This window comes from Mustela lutreola, chromosome 9 (assembly GCF_030435805.1).
Source record: "Mustela lutreola isolate mMusLut2 chromosome 9, mMusLut2.pri, whole genome shotgun sequence".
NCBI lineage: Eukaryota > Metazoa > Chordata > Mammalia > Carnivora > Mustelidae > Mustela > Mustela lutreola.
The window spans coordinates 139,857,523-139,882,631 of NC_081298.1; the positions used below are offsets into that span (position 1 = coordinate 139,857,523).

Genomic DNA, 25,109 nt, shown 5'->3' on the forward strand with positions numbered 1-25,109 from the left:
GTCACAAGGGCTAAAATTAACAGGTCAGGAAAGGACAGGTGCTGGTGAGGATGAGGGGAAAGAGCAACCCTACTAGACTGTTTACACTGTTGGTAGGGATGCAAACTGGTGTAGCCACTCTGGAAAACAGTATGGAGGTTCCTTAAAGTTGAAAATACAGCAACCCTGTGACTGAGCAATTATACTAGGGATTTATCCCAAAGATACAAATGTATGATCCAAAGGGGCACCTACATCCCAATGTCCACAGCAATAGCAACAATGTCCACAATAGCCAAATTATGAAAAGAGCCCAGATGTCCATCAATAGATAAATGGATAAAGAAGACGTGGTTCATATATATGATGGAATACTACTCAGCCATCAAAAAGATGAAATCTTGGGGCACCTGGGTGGCTCAGTGGGTTAAGCCGCTGCCTTCGGCTCAGGTCATGATCTCAGGGACCTGGGATCGAGTCCCGTATCGGGCTCTCTGCTCAGCAGGGAGCCTGCTTCCTCCTCTCTCTCTCTGCCTGCCTCTCTGCCTACTTGTGATCTCTCTCTGTCAAATAAATAAATAAAATCTTAAAAAAAAAAAAAAAAAGATGAAATCTTGCCATTTACAATGACGTGGATGGCAACAGAGGGTATCATGCTAAGTGAGATAAGTAATTATCATATGAATCACAGAAAAGTAATTATCATATGATCTCACTCATATGTGGAATTTAAGAAACAAATAGGGGAAGGGAGGAAAAAACAAGATAAAATCACAGGGGGAGACAAACCACAAGAAACTCTTATCATAGGAAACAAACTGAGGGTTGCTGGAGGGGAGGGTGGTGGAGGGATGGGGTAACCGGGTGATGGACATTAAGGAGGGCATGTGATGTAATGAGCACTGGGTGTTGTATGACTGATGAATCACTGACCTCTACCTCTGAAACTAATAATACATTATATGTTAATTAATTGAATTTAAATAAAAATTTTTTAAAAAAGCTCTACTGATATGAATAATAGTGAAGAAATAGGTACTGGTTCATCTGACATTGCATTATCTTAATGGATATATGTTAATATTTTATGAGGAAGATTAATTCCATTTAATTGGAAATTGTTATTGCTTCAAAATAATCAGTGTAATGCGATACTCTTCAATTTTAATAACTGGTTTGGTTTTTTTTTTTTAAGATTTTATTTACTTATTTGAGAGAGAGAGAACACAAGAGGGGGAAGGCCCAGAGGGAGAAGCAGACTCCCTGATGAACAGGAAGCCCAAGGTGGGGCTCTATCCCAGGACCCTGGGCTCATGACCTGAGCCAAAGGCAGATGCTTAACCAACCGAGTCACTCGGGCGCCCTCTAATAACTGTTTTAACACAGATCTTTAACGGAGTTTTTAACACAGTTATTGAAATATGAAAGAAACAGACAACAGTGTGTAATACTGTCTTTTTATAATAAAGCCTTACCAAGTGTCCACTCATGGGGACACAGTTTTTGAAACTGAAGAAAATGCTGCAGTCAAAGAATACGTTGCAAGAAAAAGCAAACAAATAAACTAAAGCCTGACCTTTGAAAAATAAGTGGTGGAAAATGGCCCAATTAAAAAACAATCAAAAAAAGAAGTTCAACCAACTGAGCCACCCTGGCGCCCCTAAAATTCTTTTTATTAAGCATCCGACTCTTGGTGTTGGCTCAGGTCATGACCTCGGGGTCGTGAGACCAGCTGCACAATGTCAGGCTCTGTGCTCTGTGGGGGGAGTCTGCTGGAGAGTCTCTCTCCCCGTCTCTCTCTGCCCCTACCCTTACCACTCTCGTGTGCTCTCTCTAAATACATAAATCCTAAAAAAAAATTTTGTTTTAAGTAAACTCTACCCTCAACGTGGGACTCAAACTCATAACCCCGAGATCAATAACCACATGCTCTGTGGACTGAGGCTGCCAGGTGTCCCAGAAAACACGCTTCTAAAACACCAGAATCAGGCGCCCGAGTGGTTCAGTCAGTTAAGCGTCTGCTTTCGGCTTGGGTCATGATCCCAGGGTCCTGGGATGGAGTCCCGCATGGGGCTCCCTGCTCAGCCGGGAAGCCTGCTCCCCCGCCACCCCCTCTGCTGGCTGCTCCCCCTGCTTGTGCTCACTCTCTTGTCAAATAAATAAATAAAATCTTAAAAAATAAAATAAAACACCAGAATCTTAAAATCTGATAATGATCTTTATAGCAATAGTTCTTGAAAAAGAAAGTCGTTAATAAAGAAAATAACTTACTGACTGATTAACAGGAGATCAATCTCAGCTGGGTCAATTAAATCGATATAAGGAAGAGCGTCCATTCCTTCTAGGCCAGGGTGGATCCCACAATCCAGCTGAAGGAGCAGAGAGAAGGATCACAATCCCCTACACGTTTTATTAACACTTGCTTAATAGCCAGTATTCATAACAATCTACCAACACAATAATCAAGAAGGGACTGTATACAGTAACATCCGCGATGCAATTCTTATTAAACATTTCAAATATGCCATTAACAATTCTCAATTTCCAAAACAAATAGAAAATACAGATCACATTAAAGCCATAGGATACAAGATAAAAGATACCTTCTCTTCAGCTAGTTTTTGTGGTCACTCTAACAATGCGTGAACTCTTGTTCAAAAACTTTGGTATCAGAAGATGGTGAGCATTTTAAGTTTATGGACTCATTACTCCCAGATCTGGCTCTAGTGAGAAGAGTAATCAGAAATGGGAAACTTTCCAGAAGAGAGCAACTGAAATATTTTAAGGCGATGGGGAAGGAATTCTTAAAGTCAGCCATTCATGACTTACCTGTTCATTCTGGGGACATTACTAGCACAGTAATACAATAAATGACTAAAAAACCAATGGTACCTGACATCTGCCTGTTCTGGAATGATTCAGAGAAGCAGAGAGGTGGGACCACAGGAACACCATGAGCCTTCAAGCCTTCGAAGTACCTATCTCGCGAGGACTATGTCATCATCTCTTCTAATCCCTCTGTCTCTCACGGAAGGAAATGGGCTTAGAGCCGGACTGCCTTGCCCAAGGTCAGGGGCCCTGATGCAAACTTAGGTATCTAAGCTGCCGAACCAGGGCTCTGTCACTCCAGGCTGCACGGGGGTTGCTGGAGCTCCCCGTGGGCGTGGGCACCCAGTTCCTTGGCGCTCTGCCACTGGGGGTGGGGGCACCTGGGAGGGCAGTTAGGTTGGCTTGACCCTCCAAGAGTGGAAGAGGGACCTCGAAGAAGCAATAGTTCAGGAGACCTGGTTGACAATTTTACAATCTTAGGCTACATCTTCTCAGTTTAATGCTTTGTCAAATTACTAAGTCGAAGTGTACACTATTACTTACATTCACGTTACAGCACAGACTACATATACCGACTATGACATTTTTCTGGGAGCTAAACAGAGAACTACAGTTCTAGAAAAGATCGAACCCCCCAACCAGAAAGAGCCATACCATTGTCCCAACTACAACATAATTACCATTATTTTTCTTCCTTTGAACTCCAGGATAATACATGATCTTCCTACTTCCTGCCCAGCTCCACTGCAAACATTCAAGGGAAGAAGAAAAGATGATTAAAAACAATCAAAATCAAGCCCAATAAATCCAAACATTTTTACAATGTAAATTATGCCCCATTTGATGAGAGCACTTATCTGAGGCAGCTAAGAGTTTGAGAAACTTACACAAAGACAGAGAAGAACATGTCTAAATGGGAAAAGATGGAAAGTGACCCTTGGGAGTTGAGGGATTTTACCGCTGCTAAGCTGGTGAGAGGAGATGGCACAGATACAAGAAACCCAAGGTTAAGCTCAGTCTTCTGAAGGTTAAGGTTAAATCATGATGTAATGGAAATCTGGCAGTTATGCAGACGATGGGCTCATACTTCCAGGATTAGCACTTAAATGTAAACCTGTAAGCACTTCAAAATTCTTTCGTTGCCTTTAAGAGCATAATATGTATTTACATTTTACATTATAGCTTAAATTTAAATAGACATTTTATTCATAGCCGTGCATTTCAGTCCCTTTGCCCTCTAACTTCTTATTTCAAGACACTGGATGCCAAGCACTTCGACGATTTTCCTTTCTTCTTAAATGAGTACAACAGCCTTAAATTCCAGTTATCACAAGATGCACCTGAAGTTCAACCTCACCTGTTTTTCCAGCCCCTCACCTTCTCTGATGTCTTTCCCCACTCATCTAGGTAACATTTCACTCACTCATTCAATACCACAGTGCAGCACATGGAAACGCCGTGATCTCAAGGAACCTGGGCCACTTCCTGGGAGACACACACGAGGTGGCTCCCCAAGCGGAGATCCTAGCGCGGGGCACCATGTTGATACAGAAAATCAACCAACCGCGCGCTACCATGAATTCCTGGCCTCCCGCTCTCACTGGCCCACCAGGCAACCTCTTAAGCATCCCTAGCTCAGTTTCCTCTTCTGGTTTCCATAGCAACTGTTTCAAACTTTGTCCCCGTTCCCCATTCTATCTTCCTCTTCACTCGAGGCAAGAGCCTTCTACAGCTCATCTTTGCCTGTTTCCTCGACTTCACTTACCAACCCAGCAGCACTGTGTCTCCCTCCACTTTTCCCGGAGCGATACGGCCGAGCTCGCTTACTGTCCCAGGCCCATCTTGCCACCACGTTCTCCACTCTACATGCTCTGTCCTCCTGAGGCCCCGGACGCCGCTGCTTCACAGACTCTGCCCTTCCCATCTACCTTCGCCTCACAACGGACACGTGCTACTGTGTTCTTGCCTGAAAATTAAAATCCTTCCACTCTGATTTCCTTTAGTCCCGTAATTCCTTTCCCCAGCCCCCTAAGAGCTGTGCTCGCTCCCGCTGCTGGTTCCTCACCTCCCGTCCCTCGGTTCCCCGCAGGCTGGCTTTGGCTAACCTCTCCCCTGGATCTGTACTTGCAACGTGGCTCTTTGTTGCCAAGTGCAAATAGCCTTTCCCGCCCTTGCCTTGCTCCCTGCGCAGCCCGTCACCCCTTGCCGACATCCCTCTCTGAGAGCTTCTCCCTTGACATTTGAGTCGTGACCCTGGTTTTCCTCCGGAGTTTCCTTCATACTCAGACGCCTCTGCCCACACTTCATATGTTAGTACTGCGAGGGGCTCTCCTTGGCCCACTTCTCAGGCTTTGTGATCTTTGGTCTCAGGTTTTTGATATGCTGATGACTTCCCAGTCCATATCTGTAGCCCAGATGGATTTCTGAATTCTAGACCTCTGAAATACACTTGGCATTTAGCTCTTTCTCCTGGGCTATCACACAGGCACCTTATGTTCAAATGTGCCAAACCAGTTTTCACCTCAAGTCCCTTTAACTTGTTTTTTCCCCAGAATAGCCCTCAGATATTGACACGATTGGCTCCTTTGTTTTATCTGGGTCTCAGTCCAAACGTCACCTTCTGAGCCTCCTCTTTTTTTTTTTTTAAAGATTTTATTTATTTATTTGACAGAGAGAAATCACAAGTAGATGGAGAGGCAGGCAGAGAGAGAGAGAGGGAAGCAGGCTCCCTGCTGAGCAGAGAGCCCGATGCGGGACTCGATCCCAGGACCCGGAGATCATGACCCGAGCCGAAGGCAGAGGCTTTAACCCACTGAGCCACCCAGGCGTCCCTGAGCCTCCTCTTGACTACCTTCTCTCGTTTGCCCTTCGCACAACTCTATCATAACATAACTACATGAAGTTACTCCATCTACGTGCTTACGGTTTGTTCCTCACTATGAAAATGAAGATGCCGTATGAGCAGAGACATCGTCTATGTTGTTAACTACTATTCAGCTGCAGCACCTGATATGGAAGAAATCTCAAGAAATACTGACTAGAAACTCCCAAATTATAAACTTTGGAAACATTATGCTAAGTGGGAGAAGCTGAAGCCAGTCATAAAAGGTTACATATTATATAATCTCATTTAAGGGAAATGTCCAGAATAGGCAAATCTATAGAGAAGGAGAGTGGTGGCCAGGGGCTGGGGAAGTTGGGGGGAAAAGAGAGTGACTGCTGACGGGTTCAGGCTTTCTTTCTGGAATGACAAAATGTTCTGGAATTAGACAGTGGTGATGGTTGTACAAGTCAGTGAATATAGCAGAAATCACTGAATTGTACACGTCTAATGAGTTGTATGGTATGCAAAGTATATTTCAATAAAGCTGTTATAAAACAAAAGAATTCCCAAATTTATTCCAGACCTGCCCCAGCTCCCGCACTCCTCGAGTGAATAACACAACTTTTTACCAGTTGCCCAACCCAGGGATCCAAGGCATCCTAACACTCCTCTCCACAAATACCCCTTCCAATATATCCGACGAGCTACAAAACTATAAATAAAGATTTCACTTCCTTAGTTTCTGAAACCTACTTCTTTCCAACTCACTGATGTTCGTTTCATTCATTGCAAGCTCTCACTGCTTTTCACCGGCATTATTTCAATTTCGTCCTCCTGGATTCCCACCACCAAACCCACTCTTAGTCATCTGCTACACTGCTGATAGCAGTGATCTTCCTAAGCACAGTTCCTATTATATCCCTTCAATGCTTAAGCCCTTCATTGGCTCCCTAGAACGGACATGATAAATACACAGACTCCTTAGTATATATTCAAGCTGGTCCCTGACAGCCTCTCCCACCTCATCTGCTAATCTTTCAGCCACAGCCACGAGGAAACCAGCCACAAACTGTGACCACTCTCATTTTCACCTGTGCCACTTCTGCTGCCTGGAACATCCTTGCCCAGCACTTGACCTGTCTTCAATTCCTACTTGTTCTTTAAGGTTCAGGTCATGCACTGTATTTTCCAGGATGCAGGAACTAGCCTTCTCTTCTCAACTTGTAGAAATCCCTTTTCCATAACTCTCCCAGCACTCAGTGCATGCCGACGTGTACATACACTCAAAATACACCACTTACTGAGCACCTACTATGATCCTCACAGTAAGTGAGACCATATTAATTTCATGTGAGAAAAACAGGTTTGGGGAAGTTGCTGTCCTAGCAAGTGAGAGAGTAGGGACTGAATTCCAAGTCTGACCCAAAGTAAGGGTCTCCTATTATTCCAAACTGTCCTTCCGGAACTTTTCACTTTGCACTGCAATTCTTTCTGAAAGGGTGAATTCAGTTAACTTGGCGCTGTCTTATTCGCATCTCCAGTGCTTAGTGCGGTGCTGGACACTCGGTCAGTGTCTGCTGAACACAGGAAGAGAGGGCAGGTGTGAACTAGGCAGTGGGAAACTTGCGGTCGGTTCCCAGGAGGTGCTCAACTAGTCCTTACGAATGGATGAGCAGACGCCGTCTGCCTTCTGAAAAATGCACAAGTGAATGAGAGGCTAACCTGCATCTAATTACATGTCCGTGAATTCAAATTGCTTGTCTATCAGGAAAGGTTCTCCACGGCTCTTTCCCCCTCTTAGTCCACTTCCAGATCTGCAAATCGTTTCCCGGGCAGAAGGCCATCGCCACCGAAAGACGAGCCTTCTCAGGGACAACCGAGAGCTGAGCTTTTGTCCTTAACACCTCTGCTCTTTCCCTCTCCCGTCTGTCTTATTCTGGGGGGTCTGAAGTCAGAACGCCCACACTCACAGCTAACCGATTCCCTCTTTCGCACCTTGCTTGGCAAACGTCAAGTCCTGGAGGAAATAACGAACAGATTCAGTTCTCCACACCGCCACAGCCTAACCCAGGTCCGCCGCTCATCCCGCCGCCACCAGCATCAGCGCCCTCCCTGGCTCGCCACTCTGCAGCGCCCCGGGGCCCCGACTGTTCTTCCCGCCCCCGCGGCATCTTCTGAGATCGAAGAATAAAGCCAAGTCCCATTCCCCCCAGCCGGCCCGCTCCGATCCGCCGCTCTCCAACCCCTTCAGCCTGAGAGGCCGGGCCGGCAGCTGCGGAACGCGGCCGGCTCCAGAGGCCTGCCGGCGAGGGGCGACCTAGAAGGCCAACACCCGGCCACCCCGCCTCGCCTCCCACAGCCCGTGGCTCCGTTCCCTCTCGCGCTGGGCCCTTACAGGGGTCGGATCAGCAGCTGGTCGCTCTCCTCAGCAGGAATCGCAGACATCTCGGAAGTCTGAAGGCGACGCGGGGCTGAGGAACAGGTGGCGGGAGTCTTCTAAATAGAAAGCAGAGCCACGGGGAACCAATGGCAGAAAAACCCCATCTACCAAGGGCACAGCTTCCGGCACTCTGGCGCCCGCGACGCTAGGCCCCTCCCCCCGACTTCCGGTCGCCGACCCTAGGGCGCGAGGTTCCTCCCCCAGTGGAGCCCGGAGATCTGGGGCGGGCTCAGACCGCGCCTGCGCGATGTCTCGGAGGCGGGGCTCGGCGGGCGGGGCCGGGGGCGCCGGAAAAGCTGGCGCTGGAATTAGAACTGGAGCGGCTGCCCCAGTGTCGGTTCCCCTGGGTGTCTGACCCCGACCACAGGCGGCCCCGGCGGCGCGCCGGCGGCCGTGAGGTGAGAGCCGGGCCCTGGCCGAACCGGGTCTGAGCCTGGCCGGGAACGCCGGCTCCGGAGGCGGCGCGGGTGGGGAGGCCCGCTGTGGGGCGGATGGGTGGGGCCGCGGGGGCCGCGGTCTCCCCCGGGACCCGCCTTCCCGGGGTCCGCGACCCAGGCCTCGAGGCGGCGCGGCGCGGGCCCGCGGGAGGCTGCGGTGCCCCCGGTGCGCCGTTCCTGTCTGGGGTGGGCGGGCAGCTCCTGCGACGACAGGTGTCGTGTGTGGTTCTGCCCCGTGGGACTCGGCGGCGGGAGCGGGAGCTTCCGCGGGGCTGTTTCCCGAGTCAGGCTGTGCCCTGTGGGGCGTGAGGAGCACTGCCTTTTCGTGCTGCTCCTGTTGGTTTCTGCACCCTCCCGCCCTACCCCCTTCCCTCGCCGCGAAGGGCCCGGGTGGAGTGGGTCTTGTTTGCTGTCACCGTGCGCACCTGCACGTGGCAGGCGCAACAGAACAGCGCGGACTAGGTGGGAAGCAGGATGGGGTCTCTCTAGGTGCCGAACTTGGCCCCATCCATGAGTAGCCTGGCGACCTTGGCCAAGTCCCTTGGAGTTTTGGCTTCTTCGTTTGAAAGGGGCTGTGCCACTGCACCCTTGCTGGTCGTTAGCGAGGGTCAGGGGTATCTGGAGCACCTCGCACTGGGCAGTACACGGTAGGTGTTCAAGACAGGAAGTTCTTTGGATGTCATCTTCCCAGAAGGTTCTTCGGGTCATTAAGCATGTCCTCTGCCAGCCTGTGACAGGCATTGGGGTCACAGAGGTGAATTACCTCGCCCCCATCTTTGAGAGCTCGCAATGAGATAGTTCTAAGGTAGTTCTAAGTAGGCAACAGCAGGCTAATGCTAGGGTCCGGGTATATGCTCGAGGTGTGGAGTACCAGTCCCTTAGCCCAAACCAGAGGTCCAGCCAAAGCTTTATAGTTAAGAAGCAGCCTGAACTGAGTCTTGGAAAGTGAGTAGTTAGCTGACTACGTAAAAGGTGCAAGGGCATTCCGTCCAGGCAGTCGGGATGGCAGGAGCAAAGCATGGAAACAGAGCAGAGTGCATGCTCAGGATCTGGAAACGTTTTGCATTCCTGAGAGAATAAAGTATGAAGCTGGTTGTGGAAGATGAAACTAGAGAGGTAGATAGGAGCCCCGTCGTGCAGGACCTTGTGGGTCCTGGCAGGGCGCTTTGACTTTGGTCTCTAATGTTGGTGAGCCAGCGAAAGATTTTAAGCCCGATAAGGACATCAGATTTGAGTTTGAAAGAAATCATTTTAGCTGGAGCTTGGTGGTAGATTTGAAGTGGCAGGGCGTCCCGTTGGGACACGAATTCCTTAAATGGCACGACAAACTGTGTATCTGTGCATTGTTACGGGTTCAGGATCCAGCCACTGCTATCATCAGCTGATGAAAAAGTTTCCTACACAGCAGTGGTCTAGTGATGGCAATGGCCCGTTCGAGGCATGGATGAGTGAACTGTTCGGGTGGTAAAGTCAGTGGATCTTGGTATTTCATTCCACGTGGGGCCTGGAGGACTTTGCACGGTTGGTGATTTCCTGGCTTCTCCCAGAAATGCTAGAATTTCCTGAAAGGGAGAGAGGAGAGGTGGAGCAGATATGGAAGGGGAGCGGAAGGGTTGGCGTCAGGCATTTTTGCATTTGACAAGTTTGGAACATCCAAGTGATAATCAGTATCTTTGGCCTCATTTTCATGCATGAATAATTTAGAGACAAGAATGATTTGCTTAAGAATATGCATCGAAATAGCAGCAGATCTCAAAGACTTTAATAAAATGCCTTTCCCTTCCTCAGCTCCTAGACTGGTGATGGAAAGTCTTAAGGACTTGCAAAGACGTGAAAATACCAATGGGGTGATTTTCAAAGCATTCTAGTATTCTGGGGGCTTATAGGGATGCTTCAGGATTTCACTAGCAATAGAATCAAATTTTATTTTAAAATCGCATTTAAAATTATTACATATATTGAAACATATATATATATTGAAACATACATATATTGAAACACACACTTAAGATACAATGTCCTTAAATATAATACATACCAAGATTTTGACCAATCAGAGAGTGCTAACATGTCACTTTATGCTGCTAGGTTAACCCAGTTTGTGTAGATCTGGGAATAAGGCTCTCTTGCCATCTCATCCGTCTGAACATGGTCCCTTGAAGGCTAGGTGATCGATGGCAGCAAGCGATCCCCAGTATAGCCTGAGAATTCATCTCCCTCTTTTTATATCCCATGCAGCGAGTTCTCTACCTGCAGCTTATCATCTTCCTGAAACAGAAGTCTCATCCTATCACTTAATTGCTTTTTAACAGTACCTTTCTGTCAAATGCAAAACAAACCCCAGACTTTTGTTGCGGTTTCCAAGAGCTTCTGTGGATCTTTCCCTCTCCCTCCTTCCTGCTGCAGTGAAAGCCACATTGGCCTGTCGCTGTTCCTTGCAGCTGGCGTGTGCCTTCAGGACCTTTGCACTTGCCCTACTCTCCGCCAGAAGGCTTTTCCTCTGCACTTATGTGGCCACCCTCCCTTCCTTCTTCAGGTCTCCTTACTGTTCACTTCTTCAGAGCATCTTTTTTTGTCTAAAATGCTTACCCTTCCTTGTATCAGTTGCAAATCCTGAACTTGCTTCTCCTGAACTCGCTTTTGCTTTCCTTGTATCAGTTGTTTCTAGCCATGTGTTTGGTTTTCTCGTTGGGCTGTCTCATCCCTCTGAGAATGGGCTCCCTGAGGTCAGGTCAGGGGCGTTATCTCCCCCACCACCTAAGAGATGCTCACTTAGGAATGAGTGAACAAATCAGATTTTCTTGCTACTTCACGAATCAGCAAAAACCTAGAAATAAGTTGTCTGATGGAGCTAATGAAAAAGAGGCAGCTTGGGCTTGGGGAGTCAGTCTCGGGCAAGTGGCCTAAGGTCAGACCCTGGGGAGTGGACTGAGAATGGGGTGTCCAGATAGGGTGGGAGAAACTTCTGATGGGAGCAGGGACATTCAGTGACTGCCCCATGGTTGACTCATTCCTTTTCCTTCAGCAGGTACCCCGTTTTTCTGAAAAGAATTGACCATGTCAGAATGAGAGGAGGTTCTCTGTGCACACTGCCAGCTGTGGGACCTTTGAAGACAATAAAGTAGTATTCATTCTACCGTAAGCAGATTCCATCATTCCCGCTGTAGGATCCGATCTTCGGTAAAAATTTGTGAGGTTATCTTACTCGTGACGCCTCCTGAAAAATGGGTGACAGGTCTGTCATCTATAAAATGCAGATTATAACCTCCCTTCCGGAGGCCCGCTGAGGCTAGCGGCTAGGAGCTGCCAGCATCATATGCAGCACAGGCGAGGAAAAGCCTTAAAAAAAAGAAAAACATCTGGAGCACCTGAATGTGTCACCAGGTTGTCATGGGGATAAAAGTGACACAATATCTTTGGAAACATTTGAACCATGAACTATTATGCAGATTAGTCAGTAATTTTTCAAGTATAATAGATGTGCTCCTGTGAAATGCGCAAGGATAAATTTTGTTTCCGGGACATTAACAATGACTTAGAAAGGGATACATGTAAGACTGACTCTGGACAACTTAAGGTCACCTCCTTCGCTAGCCTTGTGGGAGAGAGGTGGCGTGTGGGAACATTTTTGTGTCAATTTTTAACTTAAAGATCACTCAGGACATTGAGAAAAATGCCCCTTTCTGAGAGGCAGCCATGTCCTCTGTGCTAAGTGCCATGACTCACAGGATGCCAGCCCGAGACAGCAGCTGAGTGCCAGGATCTCGGTTGGTCAATGAGTGCGGTACCTCTTTTGCTCATTCTTGAGCTGATTAAAGAGAAGAAAGGTGCTTGAGTGTTCCGAGTGTGTCTGTCACTTCCGAGAGCAATGAAAGGCATTTCACAGCCTTTCACAGCCCCAAGTTCGACAGGAAGGTTGCTGTCCTTTTGGTACATCGGGTTAGATTTTTGAAATCTAAAAGGAAAGAAAGAATGAAGCTGTAGCGTCCAGATTCGGTGGTCAGAGGAAACGATTTCTGTATCCAGTAGGAGGAATACACCGCGGCCAGGGAAGGAATTGATGATTTTTATTCCTGTTGCGCATAAAGTGATCTCAAGTTGGTTTTCTTGCTCTGACTAACCACCATTTGTTCTTCTAGGGGAGCTCGTTGGGATCCAGCTATGGTGAAAAATGTTTCGGAAAGGCAAAAAGCGACACAGTAGCAGCAGTTCGCAGAGCAGTGAAATCAGTACTAAGAGCAAGGTAGGGGGTGAAACCAGGACTAGAATCGTGACCCAGTGAGCATTTGGGTTCTCTTGACTGATTGTGCACAAAGCATACTAACCACCTTGGACTCGGTGTGTTTTGACATTCATTTTTGGCACTAGAGACAGTCTGTGCTTAATTTAATTTTCTTTTGTTCTGGAGAGTTCCCGAGGTGATTAAATTCACGAACCCGGATGGCACAGGGCGTGTGAATGGTCTCACTGAAACACTGATTTTTGAATGTTCTGCATGATCGGAACTGTAGGCCTGTGCAGGGTCAGAGCTCTTGAACTCCGGGATGTGGGGTGTGTGCGCACCACCAGAATTCTGTTTACTTAATAGCGAGTGAGTTGGATCGTGAGGCAAATGCCATGTTTAGGACGCTAAAGAAGTGGGGTCTGTGACTGCAAAGGGACCGTCGAGGCCTGAGTCCTCACCCCTGGTCCCGGTCCGTGATTCTCAGTTTCCATCCTGAGAGCATGCGAGTGCCAGGACGCCATGAGGCCGGGAAGGAGCCCGTGGGCACCACCCCGGGTACCAGTGGCCACACCACAGGGAGTGGAGACGCACATGACCGCCACTCGGGACTTTCGCTGAGCAGAGATGCTCCTAGCCAGAACCATAGAAACTTGACGCTTTAGGAATCCTGCCTTCGAGTGGAAAGACGGAGTTTTCTTGAAGGGTTTTGAAGTAAAGGTAGTCAAGGCCCTCCCTGCTGTTGGCTGTGTAGCCTTGGCGTGAGGCCCTCAGCCTGGGAAACTGGTCAGGCCCATTTCCTATTTTCCAGACCAGAGAAAGGATGAAGGGAGACTCGATGGCTCGCTGTCGGCGGAGTAGATTTTCGGATTCCCAAGGGAACTTGCTGGTAGCTTGAGATGGTAGCTCCAAGGCCTGGGTTCTCCGTTCTGGCTTGGGGGCTGGGGGCTGGAGAGGGGCAGAAGGGGGGCCCCCTGCGCGGGAGGACTCCCCCCGGAGATGGTGGTGACCCTCCGTGTGGTCTCCAAGCCAAGTTGTGATGGTTGGGTTTGTGCTTTAGGTTGAGGTAAGCTTTCCTTGCTGTCTGTTTGGGACGTGGGAACAGCAGACCAGTTTCTCCCTTCCTGCTGTGCTCGAGCAGAGAGAGGTTCGCTGGGGCCGGGTGGTTTCCAGCGTGGGCGAGCAGATCCGAGCACAGAAGCTCACTGTTGCTCAGTCCGCGGCGTGAGCTCCTCCCGGACGTCGGCGTCGGGCTGTAGCAGCATCCTCGTTCTGGGTCCCTCCTGCTCCGTGGAGAGTGTGCGGCGTTGCCAGTATCCCGTCCCGCGTGTAGCGTTCCGGGGAGCGTCTCTGCCTGCGGCTCTCCTCTCACTGTACGTTTTACTCTAGGAAGGGCCGTCACCGGAAAAGGGAAAAGACGTGTTTATAAGACCTGATGCATTTCGCATTCGCCTCGATGCACTTCTTGAACATGCAAAAAATCTGAGTATCTTGCTCTTCTAATATCTAATTTTGACTTGAGGTGCAAAGAAGTGAGGGACTGTGAAATCAAAAGTTTTCACAGAGTGTCGTTTCCAGAGGAACAAAGCCTACCCCGAGCACGGTTCTGTGGAAGCTGCGCCGGCACGCACGAGTCTCCGTGTTTTGCTTAACAACCGTGTTGGTTTTCCTTCGCATCTCGCCCTGGTCATTGTGCTCCGTCTGTCGGGTGGTCTGCACGTGACCGAGCGGGCCAGGCACCCATGGGACCCATGGCAGAGGCACGTGGGTGGGGAGCAGCAGACCTTGAGGGGGGCTGGGCGAGTTCCCTGATGTAACCTCGGGTAAATCGCTCACCCGCTGGCCAGCTCTGCTCGTTTTATCGTGTAGAATCATACTCGCCGCCTGCATGCCACGCGGGGTTCCTTTTGGGCATCACGTGGAAGCAAGGTGTAGATTTTCACACCGACCCAAATACCAGGGGCCTCACGAGGAGGCAGGGGTAATGGCTTTGCTCATGCTGGGAGTGTCCACACCGCAGTTACCTGATGTTGTCTTCTGGTGAGGGCAGGTGGGGCTACCTGGGTTTTGAAGTTTGCTGTAAAATTTGTCTTTAGAAAAATCTGCCCCAGTCCATTAGTCTGCCCTGCTTTTGTCGACGCTGATGCAGCTGTCCCCGTTGAGTAATGCGAATACTTGGCAGAGAACTCGCGAGAAGACGTGTCTAATTCTCTTTGTCTTTGTGTGTGTCTGCTGCCTCTCAGTCTGTGGACTCCAGCCTCGGCGGGCTCTCCCGATCCAGCACCGTGGCCAGCCTCGACACGGACTCGACCAAGAGCTCAGGTGCGGAGAAGCTGAGACGGCTCCATGAGGCTCACGTCCTCACCGAGCGGCGCGGTGAATCCCCGCGCACTTGAGGTTTCTCGGTCTCCGCCGTGTCTGGCGAGAGTTTAGAAATGGCCCAAGATCTGGTAGGACGTGGGTTGGCGGGAGGGGGTCGGCCACTTGCTGCACGGGGGTGATCGGCTCTTCATGGCGCCCGGAGCACAAACGTGTGGCCGATGTCGTGGTGACAGTTCAGAGGTTTCAGACCAGCTTTTTAGGATATGGGGTAGCAGAGTGTGAGTTCTACAGGAATTGCATGGCTCGTGGGGTGCAGGGGAAGCCTCTTGCGGACTGAAAGGGTGGAGGAGCTGCTTCCGCAGAGACCCAGCCGCTGGGGGCCCGCGGGAGCTCACAGTCCTTAGGGCAGCCCCTGCCACGGACCGTTGCAAACGTGCGTGCAGCCACCTGAGATTAGTAGCTCCTTACAGGTCAAAAGGTGGCTTCTAACCCAGGCTAGAGAACAGCTAGCATCTAATTGGAAATACAAAAAAAATATTCCTTTTCTTGTCTACAAAAAAGTGTCTTTATACTTTTCCCTTTAGAATCTAGACTCGACAGTCTGTGGAAAGTGGGGACAACAGAGGGTGGCATGAAGACAGGAACCATATCACGTACGAGAGAGCACGGTAGTGTCAGGTCTAGAGGCCTTAAAAATATTAAAAATGTGGGCATCTTTTTTTTTTTTTTTAACCATAAGCATAACCTAGAAGTAGCCACAGAGTATCGCTTTAACGTGGCAGATACAGGGATGCATGGTGGCCGTGTTGGCCCTGGATCAATTTCCTCGCACACGGTTCTTCAGCCTGTTGCCTGTGTCATGTACCCTAACATCTGTTCGTGTGAAGGGACTTCCTGTCTGGCATTATTCTGCAGGAAAAAAACCTGTTATTATTATGTAGACCAGGTTTGCTGAGTCAGGAAAACAAGTTAACAGTGAACATAGTAAAGAGGGACAAAAAAACAAAAAAAGCTTAAATATCTTCATGTATCGTGAAGGTACTCAATCATTATTTAGTTGACATTTTATTTTTCTCCTGTTTTAATTTACTCTTTTTTTTTTTTAAAGATTTTATTTATTTATTTGACAGACAGAAATCACAAGTAGGCAGAGAGACAGACAGAGAGAGGAAGGGAAGCAGGCTCCCTGCTGAACAGAGAGCCCGATGCGGGACTAGATCCCAGGACCCTGGGATCATGACCCAAGCCAAAGGCAGAGGCTTTAGCCCACTGAGCCACCCAGGCACCCCTATCCTGTTTTAATTTACTCTTTTTTTTTTTTTAAAGATTTTATTTATTTATTTGACAGAGATCACAAGTAGGCAGAGAGGCAGGTAGAGAGAGAGGGGAAGCAGGCTCCCTGCTGAGCAGAGAGCCCGATGCGGGACTCGATCCCAGGACCCTGAGATCATGACCCGAGCCGAAGGCAGCGGCTTAACCCACTGAGCCACCCAGGCGCCCTTAATTTACTCTTATTGAGATTTTTTTAAAAAGATTTTATTTATTTGAGAGAGAGACAGACAGAGTGAGAGAGCATGAGAGGGAGGTCAGAGGGAGGAGCAGACTCCCCACGTTGCTGGGAGCCCGATGTGGGACCTGATCCCAAGACTTCGGGACCATGACCTGAGCCGAAGGCAGTCCAACCAACTGAGCCACCCAGGCGCCCCTCTTATTGAGATTTTTATATGTCTAGTATAAGTCACGGAGGAGGAGGTTAAATTCCAAGTTCTTTCCTATTACTTCAAGTAATCCTGCATTAGATTTTTTTTTTATTTTCATTAAAGGTTAAGTTCTGATGACACAGTGTTTTTTATTTGTGAAGGGATTGAGGATACTCTCTAATGTAGATATTTCTTTTGAAGTCTTACTGTTAACAGTTTTTCTTTCACCTTTAGGACAAAGCAACAACAATTTAGATACCTGTGCGGAATTTCGGATAAAATATGTTGGTGCCATTGAGAAACTGAAATTCTCTGAAGGAAAAAGTCTTGAAGGGCCTCTAGACCTCATTAATTACATAGATGTTGCCCAGGTAAAAAAAAAAAAAAAAAAAAAAAAATTTAAATTTTAGAACATTCTAGAGAATCGCTTTTATCACTGTTAAATATTTACCAAGCACTGTGATCATAGGTGGCACAGGTGCCTAGAGATGGGGAGTCCCACGGGAACAGAGAGTTCTTTCTTTCAAAAATAGCACTTTTTACTCTGTTGGGGCTCACTGCCTTGTTTAAATGAGGAGCTGAGCGCAGTGACGGGTTATATGCACCGTAGGTCTGTCTTTGAAAACTTCTGCCGGCCTTTCCAGATCTCCCCCCAGCTAGCCACTGCCCCTCCAGTAACGGGTCTCCTAGCTGAGGTGACGTGTTCGGGCCCTCACACCGTTAGCAACCAGAGTTGAGGGGAGGTGGGCTTCCAAACATACCCCGGTCAAGAAGTTCAAAAAAAGAAATGATTATGAAGGAAAATTAAGAATGAAAGCGACGACCAAGCCAAGGTGTGAAGTCGGGGCCTCAGATACTGTAAGATCTGTACCCCTGCCAGTGTGGGAGTGGATGGGCCGAAGACAGTTAGTGCTTCCTGAGTTTCCAGAAAATGCCATCGCAGGTCTTTGTGTTTGTTTAAGCGAAGGGTCATTACCCCAAGGGAAGATTCCCTCGCCCGTTCTTAGAGCGCTGGTTACTCTTCGGGTTGTGTGGCTGGTGACTCGTGGAGGAACAGGTCACTAAATTGGAGGCTCCGTGTCCTTGGAGAGCACAGGAGTCTCTCCCGTCTGAGGGGAAGCAGCCGGCAAATGTGCGTCCCACGAGACCTTTTGCTGGTCCGGGTGCAGGCAGTGTCCTGGCGTCTGGTTTGCATCTGTCATCCCAATGGGTGCAAGCAAGCCCTCCCCGAAGTATGACACTGAAAAAGTCGCTCATGACATCTGCGCCCCAGAAGCGCGCGAGGATTAGCTTCCTGCCGTCAGGACTGCTGAGCTGCTCCGGGCCGTAGACTTCGGGCCTGTGAAAATCCCCTCAACACACTCGAGTTGGTGTTATCCCAGCTCTTGATTCTTGGAGTGCTCGAGCCCTCCTGTGAGAAACCACTGGCCAGAGGTTCCCGTAGCCACGTGAGGACCCAGGAATCGGGGCATGTGGGCACGGCTGCTTTACTAGAATTTCTTCAACGCGGGCAGGTGGTTCCACACAGCGGAGCACGGACATGGACTGATGGCCCGCTCTCCGTTCTGTTGTGCATTAGGCAAGTTAAGCAGCGTTCTGGTTTAGGGGATAAACCTGGATAATCTGCTAGGGAAGCCATCAGCTGTCACCTGCCGCTTTGTTTCCCAGGAACCGCACATCAGGCTCACAGCCCCGGGACGTGGGGGCAAGCTGACATGCCTGCCGACTGGGACGGATGTAAAATGGCTTTCAGGAGTGGGTCCTGCAGCCCTCTTTCCTGATGGTTTCCTGTGCTGACGTCAGCATAAGCCTTGAGTATTTTGACAGCTAAATACCTTTATTTTTCTAATGTGAATATTTAAGCCTGGCTGGGATCTGTGAGAGGGATCACCATTTTAGATTAGGGATAACATCAAGACAAATGGCTGTGAAATTTGCTCAGGTCTGTGGACTGTGAAAACAAAATCAAACCAAACCCTGGTGACAGTTTTTCTGCTTCTTTGAGGAACAGTTTTTGCTGGGCTGTTGTGAACCCATGTTCTTGAAAGGGTTTGGATTTGTGATAGCCAGATGTTAAACTTGACTAGTCAGATTTATGGATTTTTAATGTAGCTCACATGATTTATTTTTACTTCAAAGCAAGATGGAAAGTTGCCTTTCGTTCCTCTGGAGGAAGAATTTATCATGGGAGTTTCTAAGTATGGTATAAAAGTATCATCATCAGATCAATATGTAAGTAAGAAAATTTATTTATTTATTTATTTATTTAAAAGATTTTATTTATTTGACAGCAGATCACAAATAGGCAGAGAGAAAGGTAGGGGGAGGGAAGCAGGCTTCCTGCTGAGCAGAGCCCGCTGTGGGGCTTGATCCCAGGACCCTGAAATCATGACCTGAGCTGAAGACAGAGGCTTTAACCCACTGAGCCATCCAGGTGCCCAGTAATAGAATTTATTAGGGGAAAAGGGGGTTCCAGGCTGGGAGTCTCTGCTTATTTGCATAACTGTTGGTTGGTAAACAATCCTGGCAGCTGGTCTTAAAAAAATGATCGATTTCTTAGGGTGACTGAAGAGAGGCCTCCTTGTGCTGCTCCTGGATGGTGGGGCCTCCCCAGCCAACACCCCCCACTGTGGGCCCCTGATGCGGTCTTGGCTTAGGAGCCTGTTTCGGCGCAGGGCATCTGTCAGCTTGGATGCTGGGCACAAAGAACAGGACCGTGAACTCAGATCCTACTCCTGTCTTTCTGGAATCTTAAGTAGGAAGGGCTAACCCTGAAGGCAGGCAGCCCCGTAACTGACCATTCTGGAATATCCCTTTGGGGGGAAGAAAACCTCTACCACTGTTTTCTGCCAGATGCATAGATACATTCTGCTCAGAGCCTCAGAGTAAATTCTGCTCAGAAGATGCCCATATGTCACGCTTTCCTTCCCCGACTTCCCAGGACGTCTTACACCGGCACGCTCTGTATTTAATCATCCGCATGGTATGTTACGACGATGGCCTGGGGGCAGGAAAAAGCTTACTAGCCCTGAAGACCACCGATGCCAGCAACAAGGAGTACAGCCTCTGGGTGTACCAGTGCAGCAGCCTGGTGAGGTTTCCTGCAGCCTCGCTTGGTCCCATTCATAGGGGGTGGGTAGAGCCAGAGGAGCCAGCCAGTGTTCTCAGCGGCTGGAGACAGGGCAGCCCTGGGCCGGCTGATGCTCGGTGGTCGGCCGGCTGCCTGGACCTGTTGCGCATGGTCAGTTGGGCCAGGATTAGCACTCACCTGTGCAGTTATTTCAAGGGCAGGGCAGCCCCTTATGATTGTCACAGTCGTCCCCAGAGGCCCAGTTCCTACACGTTGCCTGCAGGGGCTTATCCCAGAGGGAGCACAGGAGGCGGTCCAGGGGACGTGGTGACCAGCCCTCCCAAAGCTGTTGGTGTGCAGGTGGAGGGGAGGTGCTGAGAGCGGCACATCTATATATTTGCTGGCCACGCTAATTTAGGAAGAGGTCGGTGAAGTCTCACTGTGCGTTTTTCACTTACCGCAGGAACAGGCACAAGCCATCTGCAAAGTTTTATCCACCGCTTTTGACTCTGTATTAACATCTGAGAAAGCTTGAATTCTGCAGCCCAGTGGAAGCCAGCCTCGTGCGGAAGGGCAGTAGGTTTCCATCTGTAGTGCTGAACTACTCTGGAGATCGAAAGTGATCCCTTGCTTGAGATTTTCTGAAGAAAACCAGTGTATAAAATAGTGGTCATTTGCTTTTCTATTAAAATGTCTTATTACAGTTAAGTCTCAATGAGGTTGTCTGTTTTCTGGGACTAAAAAAGAAACCTCACCTGTCACTTTTATTTATGAGAGAGAGAGGAGAGCAGGAGAGAGCACAAGCCGGGCTGGGGGCAGAGGGAGAAGCAGACTCTCCGCTGAGCAAGGAGCCTGATGTAGGGCTCGAACGCAGGACCCCGAGATCACGACCTGAGCCGAAGGCAGACGCTTAACTGTGCCCCCCAGGTACCCGTCCTCTGTCGCTTTTAAACCCAAATGTGCCTAACACCTAAGTGTGACAGATGTGCAGGAAGTGAGTGGGTGAGCAGAGAGGGCTCTCTGAGGAGGCCGCTGCTGTGGGTTGTACAGCACGTGGCTGGGAGCTCTGGTCACCCTGGTTTGGAAGAGCAACACGGCCAACTCAGGTCACAAAAAGTAAACCTTTAAAAGTGTAGGTCAGGATGGCATGCTGGTCAACCAGAGTCTCTACCTCAGAGAAGAAAGGTCACCGCGTGCATCAGATAGCGTGAAGAATCTCCTGTACAGTGGGCCGGTGGGTTTTTCTACAGGACCATTTTCATATGCAGTAGGGCCTGAAGGATTAAAAGCATCACAAATAACACCAGGTCCGTTTAAAAGTATTTTATTTTTTTCCAGTCAAATGACTAGTGAACAGGAGGAGTCAACTTACTGAACATGCTCAAATTATAAACTAATTATAAATCACCGCATTACGGACAACGAAAATAAAAATTGATTCGGGTTATACAATATATACAGTTGCGCTGCAACTAGTTCGAAGTAATCAAGTGAACGAATGGAGTATCGTACATCTCACATCACTCTCCCGGCTGCGCAGGCTGCTCCCCGCCCCGGGGCGCACCACCCAGGACCCAGGAGTCTGCACGCGAGAGCCCTCGCCCCTACGAGTCCGATCTGATGGCAGACAGCACGCAGGATGCCAGAATCCTGCAGCGAAGGTTCATGAAACGTAAACTTTAAGTATAAATAGTTATCTACAAGGTTTTCCTTCCTCTCAGTTGTTTTTTAATTTGCAGAGAGCAAATAACTAGGAAAGGATGTTATCAGGGAGGTTAATATAATTTCTCCTCTGGCAAGAGTAGTAGTAATTACTGCACAGTAGCACCACCGAATTGTCAACTGGAGGAAGTATTTCTGAGCTAGTTCTGTACCAGTGAGCGTGCTGGATTAGTCTGGGACCGGTGTGAAAGGGTGCCGGGAATCCACTTCACTTCCTTGGGTAGTTGGCGCCAAGTGGCCAAAAGGCTGATTATAAGACACAGATGCGAGAGGACTGTGTTAAAATACACATAAGTGCGCTGTGCAAAATCTATTTACTTTCTTAAATCTGTGAGGGAATTAACTAAATGAAGGGTTCGAACAACAGAAATTAACAATTAGTGAAAACAGATGTAGTGCTTTAAAAAAAAAAAGCAAACTTTAATTACAGAGCTGACACATTTTTACCCAGAACTCTGAGAGGCTTTAAAAAGCAATCGCCACACAACATCATAAAACATTCCAGTTTGTTCTGTTTTCCTTTATAACAGCAACAAAAAGTATAACGCAATTTAAAAAAAAAAAAAAAAAAGAAGCTCTGCACTTAGAAGGGTCTTGCCTAATGAAGACGGGCTGCCCCATCAAATGTACCATCGTCACCACGGAGGCATCGCTGCCTCGCTTTCCAAGCCCAGACCTACGCTTACCCTTTCACTCCTGGTCCCAATCCGAGTGGGCATTCAAGGCCTATTTATCCTCAAAGAGTGCCAGAGTGTCCAATATTCCTGCCAAGAGTCGTATGCTCACAATTACTAAATAGAGATATGACAGTCAAGTTCGCGAACTACTGAATTCCGATTTTCTGGCACTCGACCCAACCCCCCCACGCCCAGTAGCTTCTTGAAGAATGACGTCATGGGACTTCCGCTGTGGAACTGGGATGTCTGTTCGGGAGGATTTTATTACCTGGGACCTACAGATTTCAGCTATGTTCTTGATTACAAACAGATGGACAGATTCGAGTTCAAAACAGTCTATCTACCATTCCTGTTGGTATAATATATAAATACAAGACACTAAATTGAGGAAACATTCCGGGGGCCAGAAGGGGAAGGCGGAGGTATGCTCAGTGGGAAACAGCAGGTGTGTGTGAGCAGTGGGGCTGGCCCACCGTCCTCTGCTGGGGCACGCGGGAGGGTGGAGAAGCAGAATTCCAGAGCACCTAAAGCTTATACAAACTAGTTTAAAGAACTGGTTTTGCAATCCATCATCCTTAGTTTTTAACCAAATTCAGGAAATGCAGGTTTCTAGAACAGGAACTGAATTAGCTGCTATTACCACACGCGGTAATAAACCACGGGCGGGTGTGCTAGGTGGGACCGCTCACAACAGGCTACACGCACATGCAGAACACAATGAGAGCTGCGACCTCACAAATTAGGGCCGGAAAGCACGATGCTAAGGTGTAAGTTTTCAAGTTGCTTTAACTAAACCTCATGTGGATTCCAAAGGAAATCTTTTAAATGTATCTAAAAAAAAAAAAAAAAAAATGTCTTTAAAGGTGAACTGATAGCGTTTCCTCTAGGAAGTCCAGGGCTGGGCTACTTCTAAAGCAAGTTTACCGACTTCCTAAAAACCTCCACTGAGGGTCACTGACTCTAGCAGCAGGACAGGGAAAGGCCAGAAGAATGTCTAATACTCAGGTCCTTCTAGGTTCAGCTAATTCTGTAGACAGAAGATCTTGATTACATAGAGTTAAAATAACTTTTCAGTTCACCTTTTAGGAAATTCAATTTTTCCCTAATAAAAGTATGGCAATATTTCATGAAAACCACAAATTATAAAAACAATTCATTTATACATACAAGTTGCCTTTGAGCTTGTAAAAGAGAAGAGCAGGGTCAGAGAGAAGTGGGCTACCGGACAAGACATTTCATGAAACTGGTCACCTGGCAAGAATTTTGGTACCAATAACAGACAGGAACGTAACAACTGATAAAAGAAGTGTTTTTGTTCAGTAGCAAGTCAGTCAGCGATAAAGTGCACAAATGATACGGGAAATGCTCCTTTGCGGCTGGGGTCTCCGTCGATGTGGCCAATCTGAAATGGATAAAAGTTTAGGTGGTTATCAACATTCTACATGTTAGAGACTTCAAGGAACAATGCTATAGCACTTGGGGAAAAAATGTGTTCAGAAGAACTTTTTCTGAGAGAGAATGACTTAGAAAAGAGAGAACTTTTTCTAAGACATCGATAAACTGTTTTCCCTTTTTTCTTTGCCTCATGTTTCAAGTACGTTGAGCCCTGACCACATGTAAGTTCCAAGTGCCACCCCCACCCCTGCAGTTGAAAATCTGCATCTAGCTTCTGACTCCCCACAATCTTAACTACAAAAGGCCTAGTGCTGACCAGAAGCCTCACAGGTAAGGCGGGCAGTCGGCTAACACACCCCTGTGCGTTACATGTACGCCACCTCCTGTGTTCTTAAAAGAGCTAGAGAGAAATTGAAGAAAATCATAAGAAAAAATACATTTAAGTGCTATCCTGCACTTATCAGAATACGCCCCCATGTAAGCAGACACACGCAGCTCACACCCGCATTTTTCAAGGGTCAAGTGCGGTGCCTGCCAACTGTCGGGGCGCTGGGACAGGCGGGCCAGGGGTCTGCACGGAAGCACACGCCCCAGGGTCCTGGTGTCCTTGGTAGGACAGGACAGGAGCACAAGCAGGTCAGCTGTCCGACTCCTGCCCCCCAGCGTGCATCTTTTCTTTCCTGAAGAAACCGAGTGTCAGAAGTCTGTGAGGTGCAAAGTCACAGAAAGTGGCCAATGTGTGAGTTGGCTCCTTTAAATGTAGTCAAGCGTTCACCAGAGGCTTCGAGAGTCCCTGAGTTTCACTCTGGGTAAAGTATGTCCGTTACACACCGTGTACGACTTCAACCACATAAAATCACGCAGGTAAGTAAAAGTCTAAAAGAAAATCACTATAATACAATTGGTAAGATGGGGGGGGGGGCGTGCTGGGATTACGGGCAGCACCGATTTTCTTCTTTATACCTTCCTGTATTTCCAGTTGTGGAAACGAACAGGTATTTTCCAGAAGGCTGAGTCCACTGCCGGGGGAGCCCCACCCTCATGCCGTGTTGTACACGAGCCTGAAAGCCAGACCTGCTGCAGCTCTTGGGGCAGGGGGCCGGGGGGGCGGGGAGGGAGTTGGCTGAGGTCCGGCCACCCAGTGAGGGTTCAGGGAACAGAGGCCGGGCACACTGGCCCGAACCAGGACCACGGGCAGCATCCCCCTTCCCTGCCTGGCTGCTGGGCGCCGCAAGCCCACAGAAGGTGGAGCTCTGGCCAACGGAGCCCTGAGTCCCATGAGGGGAAAGAGCCAGCAGTACCACAGGGCACCAAGGTCACAAAGCCCCTACCAGGGCCACCACCTGACGTGCCTTGCACTCAACAGAGCAGAGTGACATCCGAGCTCCACCTATGGCGCTGGGCCCTTCGTGTCCCCCGTGGGGCGGACCCCGCCAGCCTCCCACGCAGGGCCCACGGGCCTCGTTTTTGACAGCAGCCTCTTACTGGGGCC

At 48.7% G+C, this 25,109-nt stretch overlaps 3 protein-coding genes across 10 annotated transcripts in view; 1 reads left to right on the forward strand and 2 right to left on the reverse strand.

The window, feature by feature from the left end:
* CPSF3 (cleavage and polyadenylation specific factor 3) overlaps nucleotides 1-8,228 on the reverse strand; it is a 45,350-nt gene extending 37,122 nt beyond the window's left edge. The window contains exons 1-3 of the mRNA XM_059132694.1: nucleotides 8,028-8,228; nucleotides 3,489-3,552; nucleotides 2,251-2,348 (exon numbers count right to left, since the gene is read on the reverse strand). Of these exons, the coding sequence (XP_058988677.1) occupies nucleotides 2,251-2,348; nucleotides 3,489-3,552; nucleotides 8,028-8,077 (212 nt within the window). The 5' untranslated portion in view covers nucleotides 8,078-8,228. The remainder of the gene's footprint in view (nucleotides 1-2,250; nucleotides 2,349-3,488; nucleotides 3,553-8,027) is intronic.
* An 84-nt stretch (nucleotides 8,229-8,312) lies between these two features.
* Nucleotides 8,313-20,526, forward strand: ITGB1BP1 (integrin subunit beta 1 binding protein 1). 5 transcript variants are annotated; one of them, XM_059132698.1, is made up of 8 exons: nucleotides 8,313-8,470; nucleotides 11,535-11,689; nucleotides 12,649-12,752; nucleotides 14,975-15,053; nucleotides 16,988-17,124; nucleotides 18,893-18,985; nucleotides 19,695-19,844; nucleotides 20,287-20,526. In XM_059132698.1, exons 3-8 carry the CDS (start codon nucleotides 12,681-12,683, stop codon nucleotides 20,356-20,358), a joined length of 603 nt encoding a protein of 200 aa, XP_058988681.1. In that variant the 5' UTR covers nucleotides 8,313-8,470; nucleotides 11,535-11,689; nucleotides 12,649-12,680; the 3' UTR covers nucleotides 20,359-20,526. The 5 variants fall into 5 exon arrangements, with proteins under 5 accessions (XP_058988681.1, XP_058988680.1, XP_058988683.1 ...); XM_059132697.1 differs by having other exon boundaries at nucleotides 11,535-11,647; XM_059132700.1 differs by having other exon boundaries at nucleotides 8,319-8,470; nucleotides 11,538-11,689.
* A 605-nt stretch (nucleotides 20,527-21,131) lies between these two features.
* ASAP2 (ArfGAP with SH3 domain, ankyrin repeat and PH domain 2) overlaps nucleotides 21,132-25,109 on the reverse strand; it is a 162,940-nt gene continuing 158,962 nt past the window's right edge. For all 4 annotated transcript variants that reach the window (XM_059132685.1, XM_059132686.1, XM_059132689.1 and 1 more), the window contains one exon: nucleotides 21,132-23,624. In XM_059132685.1, the coding sequence (XP_058988668.1) occupies nucleotides 23,550-23,624 (75 nt within the window). In that variant the 3' untranslated portion in view covers nucleotides 21,132-23,549. The remainder of the gene's footprint in view (nucleotides 23,625-25,109) is intronic.

Bases quoted from the DNA above. Each gene is read 5' to 3' on its own strand.
- ITGB1BP1 (XM_059132698.1), top strand. From the start codon at position 12,681: ATGTTTCGGAAAGGCAAAAAGCGACACAGTAGCAGCAGTTCGCAGAGC. The intron at 15,054-16,987 runs GTGCGGAGAAGC...TTTCACCTTTAG, and splicing joins GGACTCGACCAAGAGCTCAG to GACAAAGCAACAACAATTTA. The intron at 19,845-20,286 runs GTGAGGTTTCCT...CACTTACCGCAG, and splicing joins TGTACCAGTGCAGCAGCCTG to GAACAGGCACAAGCCATCTG.